The sequence below is a fragment of the Miniopterus schreibersii genome, assembly GCF_964146895.1.
Source record: "Miniopterus schreibersii genome assembly, chromosome: 8".
In the NCBI taxonomy this organism is placed as follows: domain Eukaryota; kingdom Metazoa; phylum Chordata; class Mammalia; order Chiroptera; family Miniopteridae; genus Miniopterus; species Miniopterus schreibersii.
Genome location: NC_138109.1, coordinates 53550963 through 53567486, shown reverse-complemented (window position 1 = coordinate 53567486; position 16524 = coordinate 53550963). Strand labels below are relative to the sequence as shown.

The window sequence follows — 16524 nt, the reverse complement described above, 5'->3', positions numbered from 1 at the left end:
TTCTCGGCCTTTGCTGTCCACAGGAGGCTGAGGGCCCAGAGGTTTTTGTTCCTTACGTACTCTCCGCCCCTTTCAATTTAAATGATACAATTCCTTTTAAAACTCTGTGGGTTTCTTACTATCAAATTATAATCAACTCCAACAGACAAAAACCATATTTACAGTTTTTCCTGAGAAGCCCTCTTTATCTTGAACCTCAGGTAAGGCTGCTGCTATAGGACAATGTCATTTCTAGAAACCCCAACTGTCTAACTGAGAGAGTCTGTGAGACACACACTTAACAATCTTATAAAAGCCTTTTAATTTAGTTGAAAATCTAGGATGCATTGCTTTAAATCTTCTATGTCTTAGTAAAAAATCTTACAGCATTTTAAATTTTATTTATCAAAAGAGCATAAAAAGGTAAAGATATAAATAGATATTACATATATCTATATGTATATATATATAAAACCTCAGGCAGCTGTCTGAACCACTCCTTCTTGCACCTAAGAATCTAAAGAGAGAAAATCTAAAGAGAAAATTCTCTCTTTTACTAAACACTAATTATCTCATCAATTATGTGGGCCAATGCTCTTTGTATTTAATAGATTAAATTCCTGTTAGAATTCCTGTTAGAATTTCAGTGAATTTAGAGGTTCTATACTGTATAACTCCCTTGCTGAGACAGCTTAAGGACTTGGGTCTGGGAACAGAAAATACCAGGTATCCAGGAAGCCAGGTTAAGACCAGGGGGTCAGAAGGAGCTCAGAATAAGCTGACCCCAAAATGTCACCACCCCTCCACTACCTGATCAAAGGCACAGAGGTAGCTGATTTTATCTCCCTTCTAGCTGCCTGCTTAAACTACTGAGCCGCATGCATAGCTAGCTGATCAAGGTTGGCGATAATGAGCAGTCGAAATCGTGTAGTCACCTGACACTGAAATGGAAAATTTCACAAGCCCTCCCTCTATACACAAGCCCACTTTGCCCCCATCTTACAAAAGCAGCCAAGCAGAGCCAGCCTCCAAGTCAGTTCAGAGGACCTTCCTTTCCTCTGGGCTGCCTCTCTTGTGCTCGAGCATAAGCTTAATAAAATCTGTCTGTAAATTTCTGAGGTTTCCTCTCAATTTCTGTCTTCTCGGGGGGAATCCAAGAACCCCCAACACCGGTAACACTACCTTGTGAAAAGTGCTAAGTTTTATGCTCAAACACAGTAACCAGCCTCAGCATAGGCTTTCTGGTTCAATCATTTCTGTACCTTTTCTTTTGAGGTTTGTGTTTATTTTTAAAGGTAATACGGTTTATGTACATTGTGAGGGTGACGGTGGAGTTGAAGAGGTGATAGGAGTGATCAATAAATAAATGAAGGTCAAAACTCAGCTAGGGTATAGTCTCCAGTTATTCAAAAACACTAACCAAGGTTTTGATGTGAAGGTATTTTGTAGATGTGATTAAAGTTCATAATCAGTTTACTTCAAGTAAAGAAGGTTATCCTAGATAATCTGGACATTCAGCTATGGAATGTAGCCTGTGTCCCAGAGTTCCACCTTGCCCTTCCTGAGAGCATGCTCTATGAATTTTGGACTTGCCTAGCCAGACCCCACAATCAACAAGTCAATTCTTTGCAAAATATCTGTTAATATTTACCCTACTGATACTGTTTTTGTGGTGTAACCCTGACTGATACACTGCCTTAGAGAGTAATGAATTTACCATCACTGGAAAGATTATTATGAAAGAAATAACTCAATGAAATAAAACATTTACAAGTTTTTAGAAAAGTAGCCAATATGGCATGTGGTTAAGAACACAGACTCTAGAGTCAAATTGCCTTGGTTCAAAACCGTCCTTTACTGCTTACTAACCATGTTGCTTTTGACAAGTTACTTAACCTCTCTGTGCCTAAATTTTCTCTTGTATACAATAAAACCAATCAAGTTTCTATATCAAAGGGTTATGAAGTTAAATCAGGCATTATACACATAATACTGACCACAGTGCCCGGCACATAGGAAAAGTTAAGTAATACTCTAAAAAGGTGATAGGTAGGTGGACAGATCTTCTAAGGGCCCTTTGGATTCTAGAACAGTTTCAAATGCACAATTTTTAAAAGAAAATTATCATCATCACGTTAGGGGAGCAGTGTAGCATAGTGGTTATGAGGGCCGAGGATCAGGTTAACTAAGCTGCATTACACGAAACTCTGCCATTTAACTAGCTGTGTAACCTTGTTTAACTTTTCTAAGTCTTAGTTTTCTTACTAGAAAAAAATGATGATGATGACAGTATCTATTACATAGGATTATTGTGGGAAATAAATAAGCTGTTTTATGTCATTTTTAAAGTTTTGATGGATAACTTTAAAATTTCTCCCTGAATTTTTGTATCTTTTTATTCGGGGTGGTCATGAGGTTATGGATACAAACCACCTCCTATAATCTATAATTACTCCAGTAGATTAGTTTACTTTTTCTAGCTGTCCAGTGGGCAGCAATTCAGACTTGTTAAAAAATGTGCCCAATCTATATAAACAGTGGTTAAGGATTTCCCTTAAAACACTATAGTTACTATTTACTGATCATTTTCTAGGTGCCACAAGAAACACATCACACACCTAAATCTCACAACTTAGCACTATCTCCATTTTGCAGATTAGGAAAGATTTTAAAAGTAACTATGTGAGCTTATAGAAATATATTTAACACCTATAACTGCTTCTTTTAAAGTACCTTTATTACTTCCTAAATCTCAGGGTGATCCAGATACCAGGTTAATACTATTAAGTACCCAGGGCAGTAACTTCTGATCACCTCAGTAGCTAGGTTCTAAATTCTCAATGGACAGTCAGTGAATTTATTTTTTAAAAATAGGGGCAGGGATAATTCAATTCCTTTCTACATTAGATAAATTAATATCTACTGTTAATAAAAGCTACATTTCCACAGAGAGTAAGAACACATTCCCATTTAAATATGCAACTATGGCCCTGGACAGTCGCTCAGTTGGTTGGAGGGTTGTCCCATACACCGAAAGGTCATGGGTTCGATTTCTAGTCAGGGTGCATACTCAGGTTGCAGGTTCGATCCCCAGCTGGGGTGTGCGCGGGAGGCAACCTATCAATGTTTCTCTCTCTCTCTTTCTCCCTCTCTCTCCTCCTCTCTCCCTCTCCCTTACTCTCTAAAATCAACTTTAAAAATTAATTAATAAATTAGTTTGCAACTATGTATATTTTTAAATTCAAGAGACGATGCATATTTAAACCCAAGTGCATGCTCACCTGCAGATCAGTAAATCACAGCAGCAGGATGAGGAAGGCAGTGGTGGAGCTGAATGGTGTAAGCCTTGGCTGCTCAGGCTGCTCTAACAAAGGACCACAGGCGGGGTGGCTTATAAACAACAGAAATTTACTTCTCACACTTCTGAAGAGGAGGAAGCCCAAGACCACGGGGCCGACAGCTGTGGTATCTGCTGCAAGCCCACTTCCTCACCGACAGTCGTCCTCTCTGCAACCTCACCTGGCAGAAGGGGCAAGGGAACGCTCTCAGGCCTCTTTTATAAACACACTGATTCCATTCACGAGGGCAGGGGCCTCGTAACTTAATTACCTCTCAAAGGTCTCACCTTCTAATACCATCACCTCGAGGGTTAAGATTTCAACACATGAATTTGGGGGAGACACAAACATTCAGACCACAGCAGGCCTCAAATGAGCAGCAATTCTCCAAGAGGCTGGGAACATAATAGTTTTCCCTGATCCAACGTCTTTCTATTTGAAGCCTGAGACCTACCAATTAAAAGTGATATAATTTTGACATATAAATGTCAGATAAACTATGTGCTAAGAAGAGAGGGAAAGAGGTATTCTCTTATCAAGTAAATCGACTACTCTACCCAAATAGTCAATATATTACAGAGAAAGTACCTGCCAAGTGAGGGGAAGGGGGGTAAGCACTTCTAAAATAGGCTTGGATTTTTTATCCGTTTAACTATCCATGCTTTTAGCTTCCACCATTAGCCAGGAATTGTGCCAAATTCTATGGATTAAAACACTAAGCAAGGCAGATACTGTCTCTGACCTTACAGATGCCAATGTGTAGTGGGAAAAACAGCTGAGAAATCAATGTTGGTGTAAGTGCTACAAGGACAGATGGAAATATCTCCAAAATGGACTCAAAGCATTTCCATTTCAGTCCATTACAATCTACTTCCCAACATGATCTCAGGAATTCTATACTTATTCCTGTATAAACGACGATGCTTTACTTTCACCCAAGTATCCATCTCAGGCACCTGTGTATCATTGTAATTTTAACATAAATATCTGTATGTTTCTGTCCCCCAGCGTAAGAAACTGAGTCTTACTTTTTTACTTGCATGTTTGCATTTATGGACAAGCACAGTGCCTGGTACAAGGCAGGCGCTCAATGAGTAGGGACTGAGAATGACTAGAGAATTGAATGACTGACAAAGAAAATACTTCAGTTGAACTATGGTAAATTTAGTAAGCTGAAGACTACAGCCTAAAGAGAAATTCATATTCTTCCCCAATTTAACTTTTCATGGCTCCTACTCATCTAGAGAACTGAGCAAGGATTGGGTTGGAGGAGCTAAGTTATCAACAGAACTGGCTCCTACAGAAAAAGCTAAGTAATATCTATATAAACATGTTCTCTCAAGTTTGTGGCTCACATACAACTAGGGTCTGCTGATGCTATATGGTCAACTACTTAAAAATACTACTGTGGTATAGAAACTGGGTACTAATTTTGTTCAGTAAGACCCCACAATAATGAGATCTCAAGACAGTATCTTTAAATTTTTGAGGACAAAGTCGAGATGGAGAATACAGATTTGCCAAAGACTTAAAGGTTTAGTTTCAACAGTTGCTTTATAGGAAAAGAAAAGTTTCAAAAATCATTAAAAAGTTAACCTTATATGAATAGTAGGCAACAGGGAATACAATCTTAAACCATGACCATAAAGTCCGTGACTTAATACCTTATTACAGCAAGTCAGATAGAGATATGACATCTACGTTAGATTTTCTAAGGCAGTCCTATTGTCAAATATGCTAGTGCTTCATTCATCATTGTGAATTATCAATTAGTGAATATTTCTTTTTATGAGTCCCAAGTTTGATTCAGAAAATAATCTGTATAGATACAGAGCATTACTGAATCTAATTTACATTACAACCAAAAAGTGACAACCAACTTATTACCACAGGAAACATTCTATACTATACTTCCTAAAAAATTCTCATTTACTTACCTAGATCTTCCAATAGACTATGAGCTACATAAAGACAACTCTTTAGCTCCCATCCTCCGGAAATTAAAAAAAAATTAGATAAATGGATGAATTATAGCAGATTAAAATATAAAAACTTATACTACACCTCCACATCACGGGAAATAATTTATTATTTGCATTATAGTAATAAACCTCACTATTAGAAAGAAAAAAGGGAAGATCTATTTGTTAATAGTGATGATTCTTTTGGTAGCAGTAAAAGCTGAAGGGGTAACAAAACCTACAGAAAGAGAAAAAAACATTAAGTTTTTCTAGCAATTGCTAAAAATACTATCTGAATTTATAAGCACAAATGTTTCACCTTTAACATAAATGATGGTGAATCAGTTAAATATATTTATCCTAAGCCTAGTTTATCAATGTTTTACTGTATTTCCTTTTACTTGCTCTCCAACTGGCTTTTATGAATTTTGAGGAATAGCCCATTGGATCTAGTATTCAAAACTTAGGTGAAAAATCCCAGATTTTCTGTCTATACTACTTTACACACTTCAATGATGTAGCCCTAATCTTTCTAGGTTGAAGAGTTTGGTGTTTTGTTTGTTCGCTTTTTTGTCTTTTAGTTTACCCTCATACAACAGACCTTCCTTTCTCTTACTCCTATTAGCTACCCCTGACCTTTCTCTGGATCTGCTATATAAAAAAATCACAACTACACATTGTGTGCTAAGGGTTTTACATTAAGAGTAGAATGAATAAGCCAGTCAGAGAAAGACAAATATCACATGATCTCACTTATATGTGGACTCTAATGAAGAAAATAAACTGACAAATAAAATAGAACCAGAGGCATGGAAGCATGGAACAGACTGAGGAATTTCACAGGGAAGGGGAGAGGAGGGCGAGGAAGAGATTAACCAAAGAATTTATATGCATATGTGCGTAACCCAAGGACACAGACAATAGGGTAAAGGTGGGCAATGGAGGGAAAAGGTGTGTGTGGGGGGGTGGATCTGTAATACTCTCAACAATAAAGATTTTTAAAAAAGAGTAGAATGTTCTATGTTTTATTTCCAGTATACTCTCCTGATGACTACCACTCAGACAGTCCCTTTATCTGTAGAGCATGAGAGTGCCTTCAAAGATCAACACAGTGATTCATAAATTTCTGAAATCAAAATTTAGAGACTACCATTCTTTAAGTATTCAAACATTTTCTGTAATTAATTACCTTATATTTCCACCTGGAGGCTCTTTTACCACTTCTCTACCTGCATTATTTTGTGAGAACCTTCTATAACTTATTCCTAAATCTTACTCCTTTTAAAAACGTACATTCGTTCTTTTAATAAATACATTGGAATCACTGGATTATGAAGCTGGAAGAGATCACAACCTCATTTTTAAACCCATCTTTCTTAATTTTATAGTATAGCTTGGAGACATTAAAACACTTGTCCAAAGTGAAGTAACAAAGTGTATTAGGAAGCAGATTTTAGATTTTTCTTATTTGAAGTGCATGTTCTTACTATTAAATTACATCTTAACTTTTTAATATCTATTTTAAGACGCTAGGGGAAGAAAACCAACATTTACTTAATACCACATGTGTTTGCACTATATTTTACATATTCTTTCCACTATTCCGCATGACTCTACAATGTTCAAGAACTTACAGGATGCACATACTTCAATTATGAAAGTAATATTGTATCTGACTTTAGATTTGTGTCTCTAAAAGTTACACTGTTCTCATCAGTGCTTTGGCTTTTACTGTTTTCAAAACAAAAAACTTAAACTTTTAGTAAGCTATAGTTCTTAACTTATAGAAGTTATATCAGATGCTACAGTTCTATAGTTTCTAAAGAGCTGGTCTTAAAAGGGGAAGCAAAATGAGGATTACATGTAGAAAAGATCCCTTGACCATCCAAGGTCACGGCTGGGGGAATAAAAGGACATCCACATATAAAACCACCAATCAGGTATCATTTCTCAGAAATGCCGTAGGCGCCCGAGTTCAATAGGCCCCCCAAATCTGCTCTTCCCCTTGTATGCATTTCTGACTCCATTACAAGCATCACAACCCACCCGCCAAGACACAGAAGCTAAAAACTTGGGAGCGATTTCTAATTCCTTCTTTTCCTCATTCCCCACATGCTACCAGCTAAGTACAGTCCACTCATTTTTCTTTTCGAGTTTCCCACGTTTCAGATCCTTTCCTGCATCCCTCCCTCTACCTTGATTGAGACCCTGAAGCCCCTCACCTGAGTGAGGCAGTCTTCATGCGGCACTCCCTCTGCTCAGAACACATTTCCCCTGAAATCCTGTGCTGAACATGCACCGTTTCCAAAGCTCAACTCAGGGCTCACCTCCTCTTTGAAGTCCTTTTTGAACCAGTGTAACTGACTATGCTTTCAGCGGGTTCCCCCACTGAACCTCTATGAAAGCACTGTAACAGCTGGGTTTTGTTTTTTTGTTTTTTTCATTAATTTGTTGACATGTCTGTCTCCTGCTGGAATACAGGCCCTCTGGAGCAGGTCCTGTGTCCTGTTCAATCTTTATTTTCATAGTCTTGCTGAGAATCTGTCATATATTAGAAGCTTGATTATGTGGAATGAATGAATGAATAAATGAATGGACAAAGTAAAAAACTATATAGGATACTCTTGAAGGAGTATTTTAAAAATTAAGATAAAATACTCAAAATTATATGATACTGACCTGGGCATATTTACCTCCCATAAATTCCACATTTTTCTATTTAACATTTTTTTTTCCCATTAAAAACTTAAGATGTATTTCCCCTGAGGAAATCTGGTCTCATATGTGAACTGACATTTCTCATCACCTAGATGTATAGATAATCTTGTAAACTATACTAATTGTTTTATTAATTTAATGGCATATCCAAATGACTTATGGTCAACTCCTGACCATGACAGGGTCTTAACAGCGACCCTGGCTCACCTAGGCCCTTCCCTGCTGCGGGGCTGCCCCTCAGCCACGGCGCCCTGGCTCCCTGCTGGCCTGCACCCCGCTGACCGCAGCGGCCGGCAGTGATCAGCAGCGATCTGGCCACGGCCACGTGGAGGGCGCTGACCGGGAGCATGAGAAAAAGGGCGCCTGAGCATCAGATAATTGTATAAAGTTGATAATCTGCACAAAATGAACCAGAGAATCACAAAACTGGATGACGTAGTTTGTATTTATCAACCAAATAGCGTTGCTGTTTGTTTTAACTTTTTACATTCTTTTTCTTACTTTTTAACCCAAGGGAGACTAAGGTCTTCTGCTAATCCAGTGAACTGGAACAAATATCTGCTACTGGTTTTCCTTTTAAAATAAGTCTGTAACTGAAAGTTTTAAACATATGAGTGAGCTATGAGATCCCTAAATTTGTTCCTAATTGACATTAAATCTACAAAAATTTTCAATAACAATATATTCTCTGAGATTCAGTATTGAAAACTACAAAATTTTCTTTCTAGTAGAGCCCAATAAGAAAATTAGCTTTGTGGTTAACTTTACAAATTATGTACAAATTACTAAATGATAATAATCTGATCACTAAGTTTATAAATGCTTATTCAGGGGAAATGCTGAAGAAATAAGCCAATTCCTACCTAGTACAGGAAAGATAAATCCAGCATTTTGTTGATCTACACACACTTGTGAGGATCCACAAATTCCCAAAAATGATGGAATGATGCATTGGCATTTTTATTTTATGTAAAGACAGCTATGTTCTACACCTGTGCTATCCAACATAGCAAATACTAACAGCCACCTGTAAGTTAGAAATTGAGTTCCTCAGTCTCCCCAGTCACATTGCAAGTGCTCAATAGCTGCCTGCAGTCAGTGTCTGCCACAATACCAGGAACATTTCCATCACAGCAGAAAGTACCATTGAACAGTACTATTCTAAACCATGGCAAAATGCAAATTTCTAAATACTTTAAAAATATCAGTACAAGTTCAAATAGTAATTAGTAATTTTTTGGTTGGCTATTTAATAGGAAGGAAAGGCATACATTACAAATGAAAAAATAATTAAATACAAATAGTAATAAAGACAAAGGTTTTCAGTATATAAAATTAATTTTATATGGCTTAATTTGAAATTACACCATGTTGATTCTGAAAAGACTTTGAAAGTAATTTAAGCCTTTGTCCTCACTGTACCAATGAGAAAACTGAATCTAGAGAATGATACAAGAAAAAGTAACTCTCACTTAAGATATTTAATATACCCAAATAAAGGCATTATTGAAACAACCAAAATGTTCTATAACTGATAATAAACTGTAACAAAGTAAAGAGTAAGCTATGTGTCTCAAAATCAGCTTTTCCCCTGGATATAGAAGCTGTTCAGCAGAGTTGTTAGGATTTCAGGTTCAGGGGTCAGGCTACCCAGATTCAAATGCTGCTCCTTGACTTAACTAGTCCTGCAACCTTAGGCGAGTCATTTAAGCTCCCTGACCCTCTATTTTCTCAACTATAAAATTTACAAATAACGAAACTGCTTCATAGAGTTGAAAAGCTTAATGAAATTATTTATGCAAAGTGCTTAGAGAGAACCTGGTACACAGTAAACCTTCAAAAAATGTAGTTGTTATGAAACTTGCATTTTGGTTGAACCTAGTCTACTGGTGACTTTCTTTGATTAATTTTTATTCTCCTTAAGTTCTTAAGACAGAGAGATTTCTGGAAAACATTCAAAAACCATTACGCAGACACAAGGTTACACAGTGTGGCTCTACCACTTGCAGTCATGCAAAAATTTACATCCAAATCTCTACCAACACTTTACTCACACACAGGCCTCAACACCTTTGCCGTGAGAGTGTAATACAAAGCTTCACCTGTGGGGCCTATTTTTTTTTTTTAATGAAATAAACTAACAAATCCCTCCCAGGTTATAGTAAGTGGCATGTATTTTTTTTATGTTGGTGACTTTGGCTAAACTAAAAAGTGAGAGAATGGAGAGTTAAAACAACTTTGAACAAGAGTTTAAAACTTCTCTGAGAATTATATACTCACTTATATTTCTAAAACATTATGTTTTGGGGTATTAGCTGAAGTTTAAATAACTACATTGAAATTTTGAAATGCATATATTTTTGAGAGTAATTTTTTTAAATACACAAAACAAATATGTAATGGTAAGAGTTATTCTTTCATTAAGTTTTAAGACATATCAATACAAATTCCCAGTTCACTACAGTACAATAGGTGCCTAACGTAATGTTATCTCCAGAAACAATGGAGATGAGAATGGACTCCTCCTCCTAGCTTTTAAGCCTTACCCCAGAAAATGTTTAATTTTAAGAGCAGAAGAGTAAGTTTCAATAGAGTACAACAAAGGCACCAGACTGTCAAAGATAACCAAGACCTTTTTCAAATATCTTTATGCCCAGTTTCAGTCTTCTGGAATAGTTTTGGAATTAAACTCAAGAGTCACCTATATGAAACGTGGTCCAAACCAAACCTCAGATCTCAGCCAACCTGATATTTTAAAATTAGTTTTTCAAATCAAACATTTTCCTATTGGTAGCTTTCAGAGTTCCACTTCACTTTCCATAATGTTAGCACTTATCATATATTGCTTTCCAGTAAACCTTTATATGTACATTGTCTTTCTTACACTAGATAGTAAATTTCTTGAGCTTTTACTCACAGGGTGTAAAAATGAAACTAAAACACTTGGTAGACATTTTGAATATATATTTATTAGTTGATTATTTCGTGATGCAGAATGGAGTCAGGACACCAGCCTCTATTCCTTACCTTGATATCACTAATAGTATGGTCTCAATTCCAGCTTCTTCAGTAGTGAGGCTTTTTGGCTTTGAAAGGGAATGATTACACAGGCTGATCTCTAAGATCACTTATATTTCTAAAACTTTATCCACTGAAGTTTAAATAACTACAATCAAACTTTGAAAGGCATATATTTTCAAGACTATTTTTTTAAATACACACAGAATAGTCAGATATATATGGCAACATTGCTCTTTCATTAAGTTTTAAGATATATCAATAATATTTTTTTGTTCCCTACAGTAGAAAAGCAGCAGCACGTGCCTGATAACATTGTTCCAAATACAAATTACAAACTGATCAACCCATTGCATTTCAAATAATTGTCCTTATGAGACACCATTTGATATTTTCTTTTATCATTTCACAAGATTTATTCCAACTGCGATATGACCTTCAGTTTTCCACTAACAAACTTACATAAAAAGCTGGCAAATATACTTAAGAATTAGGCTGTCACCAACAGTTAAAGCTTAGGAAAGAATTATTCATTGGAACAATTTAAATATATTTAGATAAACAAAGTTTCCATTCTGTTTTCTGTAAATATTTCAAGATGATCCCATAGCTATGAGCTTCAAATTGTTACTGTCCAGGAGAGAATTGGTTTCACAACTTAATAACAGAAATGCAGGAGTTCCCACTATCCACGGGGGATACATTCTCAAGACCCCCAGTGGATGCCCAAAACTGTAGATAGTACTGAACCTTGCATGTACTAGTTTTTTCCTATACATACATACCTATGATAAAGTTTAATTGACAAAGTAGACACAGTAAGTGATTAACAATAGTAACTAATCACGAAATAAAAATAACAACAATATACTGTAATAAAAGTTATGTGAATGTGGTCTCTCTCTCTCTCAAAATATCTTACTACACTATATTCACCCTTCTTTTGATGTGAGATGATGCAATGCCTAAGTGATGAGACGAAGTGAGGTGAACCACACAGGGTTGTGACATAGTTCCAGGCTACTATAAGGATTTCTTGAACACAAGAACTGTGATACAATGACAGTCAATCTAATAACCAAGACGGTACTAAGTGCCTAACAGGCAGGTAGTGAGTACGCTGAACAAAAGGGATGGTTCACATTCTGGGCAGGATGGATGGAGTGGGATGGTGCAGAATTCCATCATGCTACTCAGAATGACACACATTTAAAACTTATTGTTTTATTCTGGAACTTTCCATTTAATATTTTTGGAATGTGACTGACCGAGGGTAACTGAAACCACAAGGAGTAAAACCGTGGATTAGGTAGGACTACTGCATATAGGTCACAGAAGAGTCTACTCTCACCATGGAAAATATAAGCACCATACAGCCCAGCACTTGCTAACAAAAATCACTGATATGATTCAATTACCAAGCACACTTTTTGGAATACAATTAGCACATGATTTAGCTTAAATTAATACAGCTTTAAATTAAAAGGGAAATTGACGGTGCATCAGACACAAATAATCCTTTACACTTTCTGCATTCTTTATATTTTATATTATAGTACAGTTAGTTACTACATTTGTACAATAAAAAGACAATGAAAGTTCTACCTCTACATCAGCTTTTTGAAATCTCCATTATCACTTTGGTCATAGAGAACATTTTATGGATTTGACCCCAAAGGTAAGGGAAGTAAAGGTAAAAATATGTGAATGGAACATTATCAAACTAAAAAGTTTCTGCACAGCAAAAGAAACCAATAACAAAACAAAAAGGCAACCAACTAACTGAATGATCATATTGTGCAAACAACAGCTCTGACAAGGGGTTAATATCCAAAATATATAAAGAGTTCATACAACTCAACAACAAACAAACAATCCAATTAAAAATGGGCAGAGGACCTGAAGACACCTGCCCCCAGAGACATACAAACAGCCAACAGATATATGAAAAGGTGTTCAACTTCACGAGCTATTAGGGAAATGCAAATTTAAAAAGTATAATGAGAAACCACCTCACAGGTAATAACAAGTGTGGGAGAGGTTGTGGAGAAAAAGGAACCCTCCCTTCACTGCTGGTGGGAATGTAGACTGGTACAGACACTATGAAAAACACCATGGCAGTTCCTCAAAAAATTAAGAATATAGTTACCATACGACCCAGCAATCCATCTTCTGAATATCTACCCGAAAAATCTGAAAACATGTATTCGCAAATATACATGCACCTCTATGTTCATTGCAACATTATTCGTGGTGGCCGAGACAAGGAGACGACCAAAGTGTCCTTTGAGCTTTCTAACTCCCTGGCCATCTTGGCAGCTGCTCTTGGTTGGGGGCCATCTGCACCTAAGGCAGGAAGATGGTGGCCACAAAGAAGACAGAAAAAGACACTGGAGTTGACCAACTCTAGGCTCCAGCTGGTTATGAAAGGTGGAAAGTGCATGGTGGGGTACAAGCAGACTCTCAGGATAACCAGATGAGACAAAGCAAACCTGGTCATCCTTGCCAAAAACTGTCCTGCCGTGAGGAAACAGAGCACTAGCCATGTTGGCCAAGACAGGCGGCCTTCACGACAGTGGCAATAATACTGAGTTGGGCAGAGCATGTGGAAAATACTACAGAGTATGCACATTGGCTATCACTGACCCAGGCAATTCTGATATCATTAGAAGCATGCCGGGACAGACTGGTGAAAAGTAAGTCATGCGAAATTTTTCTTTCATAAAACTGGCCAGAGTTTGGTTTAAAAACTGCAAAAACCAAAACAAACCGAAAGTGTCCTTTGATAGGTGATTTGATAGAGAAGATGGGGTACATATATACTATGAAATACTACTCAGCCATAAGAAAAGATGAAATACTGCCATTTGCCACAACATGGATGGCCCTTGAGAATACTATGCTAAGTGAAATAAGTTAGTCAGAAAAAGCTAAGAACCATATGATTTCACTCATATGTGGGATATAAAACTGAAACTCATAGACACAAACAACAGTGTAGTGGTTACCAGAGAGGGAAGGGGGTAGGGGAATGTAGAGGGTAAAGAAGCCAAATATATGGTGACGGAAGATGGTTTAACTTTGGGTGGTGAGCACACAATGCAATATACGGATCACGTATCATAGACATGTACATTCGAAACCTATATCACCCGATTAACCAATGTCACCCCAATAATTTAATTTTAAAATAAAATCTCCACATCACATACTAAAGTATGTTCACTGATAATTTGTATGAAAGTATATCCAACTTTTCTGGAGCTCCTGAAAAGTTACACCAAAACCTTACTGGTGAAACATACACCATATAATCTGATCTCACTATTCATAATAAACAAAATGAATGACTAAATCTTTCCAAACCTTTGCTTTACTGATACAGAAAAAAACTTTCCTTCATGCTAAAATACAAAACTAGCCTAAAACATGTTACAAACATAGAAACATGAAAAGATACAGTTTACACAAACTGGAGTGATCAGGCATTCCCTCAAGTGCTGAGAGATGTAATTTACTCGTGGAGATATAACCAATACCATTTGTTATTCGGACTGAATTTTAAAATCTGAGATGAACCGGACAAAGGCAAATAAATATTTTGTACACAACAATCCAGATATACTGAAGGGGACCAAAGTTTTGCCACCCCAAAAATGTCCCTTCTGCAATATAAATTTTAAGCTGATTATTAAGAAACAAAAGACTCGGAACAGTTGACCCTCCAGCTTCACTGGCTTAAAGGAATTCAGATAGAAAAACGTGCTTCGTGGAAAGGAGCATCACCTTAGCATCCTAACACAAACTAAAAGCGTCAGGCAGGGAGAAATGCAGCAAAGCCCGTCTGTTAGACTCCCCTCTGTGTCCCACTGTTTCTGGGCGGCCCAGCAAGAATTTGTTTAGCACCTTTGCTCTTTTCATCTACCTGTAAATTGCCTACTTTCCCTTTGAAATCCCAGACCCCTGACCCCTTTCTCCTTTGTCCAAAATGGCATATAAACCTCAACTGCCCAGAGTGTCTTCAAGTTTCATATTTTATGGTACCTCCAAATGTACATCAGTATGAATTTTGGAGATTTTTCTCCTGCCTCGTGTTAATTTATCAGCCCAGTTAGAAGAACTTAGAAGGTGGGAGGAAAATTGGTTTTTTTTCCGCCAGCACTATATATCCGTGTAGCCATACAGAAATTCAACTGCCATGATTTCTTACTGTTTGGTGCAAAGTGCGGCCTGCCCGCACTTTCAGCGCTCAGAATAAATTCACCGTGTTCTGGGAAGCTCTGGGCTCGGAGTGACCTTTAAGTTCTACCTTGTAGTAACAGATTCCTGAACGTCCTAAGAAAAGGCAAGCCTGCACTGCCTTTTTTCCTCTCGTGGATAAAGTTGTCTTTCAGTCTTATCATATTTTCCATTCCTCCTCTGAAGAGGGAGGATCTCTAAAACATAGTTTTCCACTCCGGATCAGCGTCGCCGGAGGAGCCAGACGCGCGGCCCCTCGCCGTGCGCTCGGGCCGGTTTGCAAAGGTGATGGAGGGAAAGGAGCCAATCCTGGCGGCCGCACTACCTGTGGCTCCCAAAAAAGGCGGGGCGGGGGGGGGGGCGAGAAGGTTGGGATGGTACCGGGCACTTCTTTACCAGAACCATATTTGGGGAAGTGTTTCAGAATGTGGGAGTCCCCCTCGCTCCGGGAGGAAGGGGCGTCGCGGGGACCGCTCCTCTCCCTGCTCTCCAACCCGCCCTGGGCGCTCAGCCCTCGCGCGGGACCTGGGGGGGGGGGGAGGCAGGCAGCCGGTCCCCAGGGCCCCCTCGAGCAGCTCCCGATCGCCGCTGCAAGGCCTGGACCAAGCCCGCGGCCTCGGGGCGCCGACCCCGAGGGGCGCTCCGTGCCCCGCGCGCGCCCGCCCGGAGGGTCCCCGGGCGGGGCCCCGCACTCACCGCTCTCCACCTCGCTGCCTTTCTTGGCGGTCGCCGCGTTCCCCATGCCTGGGGCGACGGAAAGAAGGGGTCAGGGAGGGGAATGGGGGCTGGGGCCGCCCCACCGCTCCCACGGGCGGAGCAGCTCCCACTTCGCGGGTCCGAGCGGTCGGTGCTCCCGGCGCCGAAGCCCCGAGTTCCCGGCGGGACGGCTGGGCCGGATCCGAGCGCCGGGCTTCGGCAAACTCCTCTGCCCGGGCGGCGGCGGCGGTGGCGGCGCTGGCGCCCCGGCGGCCCCGGGCAGACACTCCCCCTTCCCCGCCCCGCCCTCCCCGCGCGCCCCCGGGCAGCGCGCGCCGCCGCCCGGTCCCCGCCCCTCCCCGCGGGCGCGCGGGCGCGGAAGTGACGTGCGGGCCCCGGACGCGGGGGGCCGCCCGAGGGGCTCCGTCCGGCCGAAGTGGCCCCGGGCGGCCGGGACTGGCTGGCCCGCGCCCGCGGAGCCGGATGTTGTCGGCGGGGCTGGTGGCCGGAGGCTCATCCCCGAGAGCCTGGCCGCCGCGGCGCCCGGAGCGCGGCCTGGGAAGCCGAGCGGGGGC

General features: G+C 39.7%; 1 protein-coding gene and 1 pseudogene across 3 annotated transcripts in view; one reads left to right on the top strand and one right to left on the bottom strand.

The window, feature by feature from the left end:
- Window positions 1-16259, bottom strand: part of PRKACB (protein kinase cAMP-activated catalytic subunit beta) — a 94122-nt gene extending 77863 nt beyond the window's left edge. Inside the window, exon 1 of one of the 2 annotated variants that reach the window (XM_081144731.1) lies at window positions 15950-16259. In XM_081144731.1, the coding sequence (XP_081000857.1) occupies window positions 15950-15995 (46 nt within the window). In that variant the 5' untranslated portion in view covers window positions 15996-16259. The remainder of the gene's footprint in view (window positions 1-15949) is intronic. The other variant, XM_081144728.1, reaches the window with a different exon arrangement.
- Window positions 13374-13809, top strand: LOC308560636 (large ribosomal subunit protein eL30 pseudogene; annotated as a pseudogene). The gene has a single exon. The product of its transcript is annotated as a large ribosomal subunit protein eL30 pseudogene (transcript).
- Window positions 16260-16524: the final 265 nt, after the last annotated feature.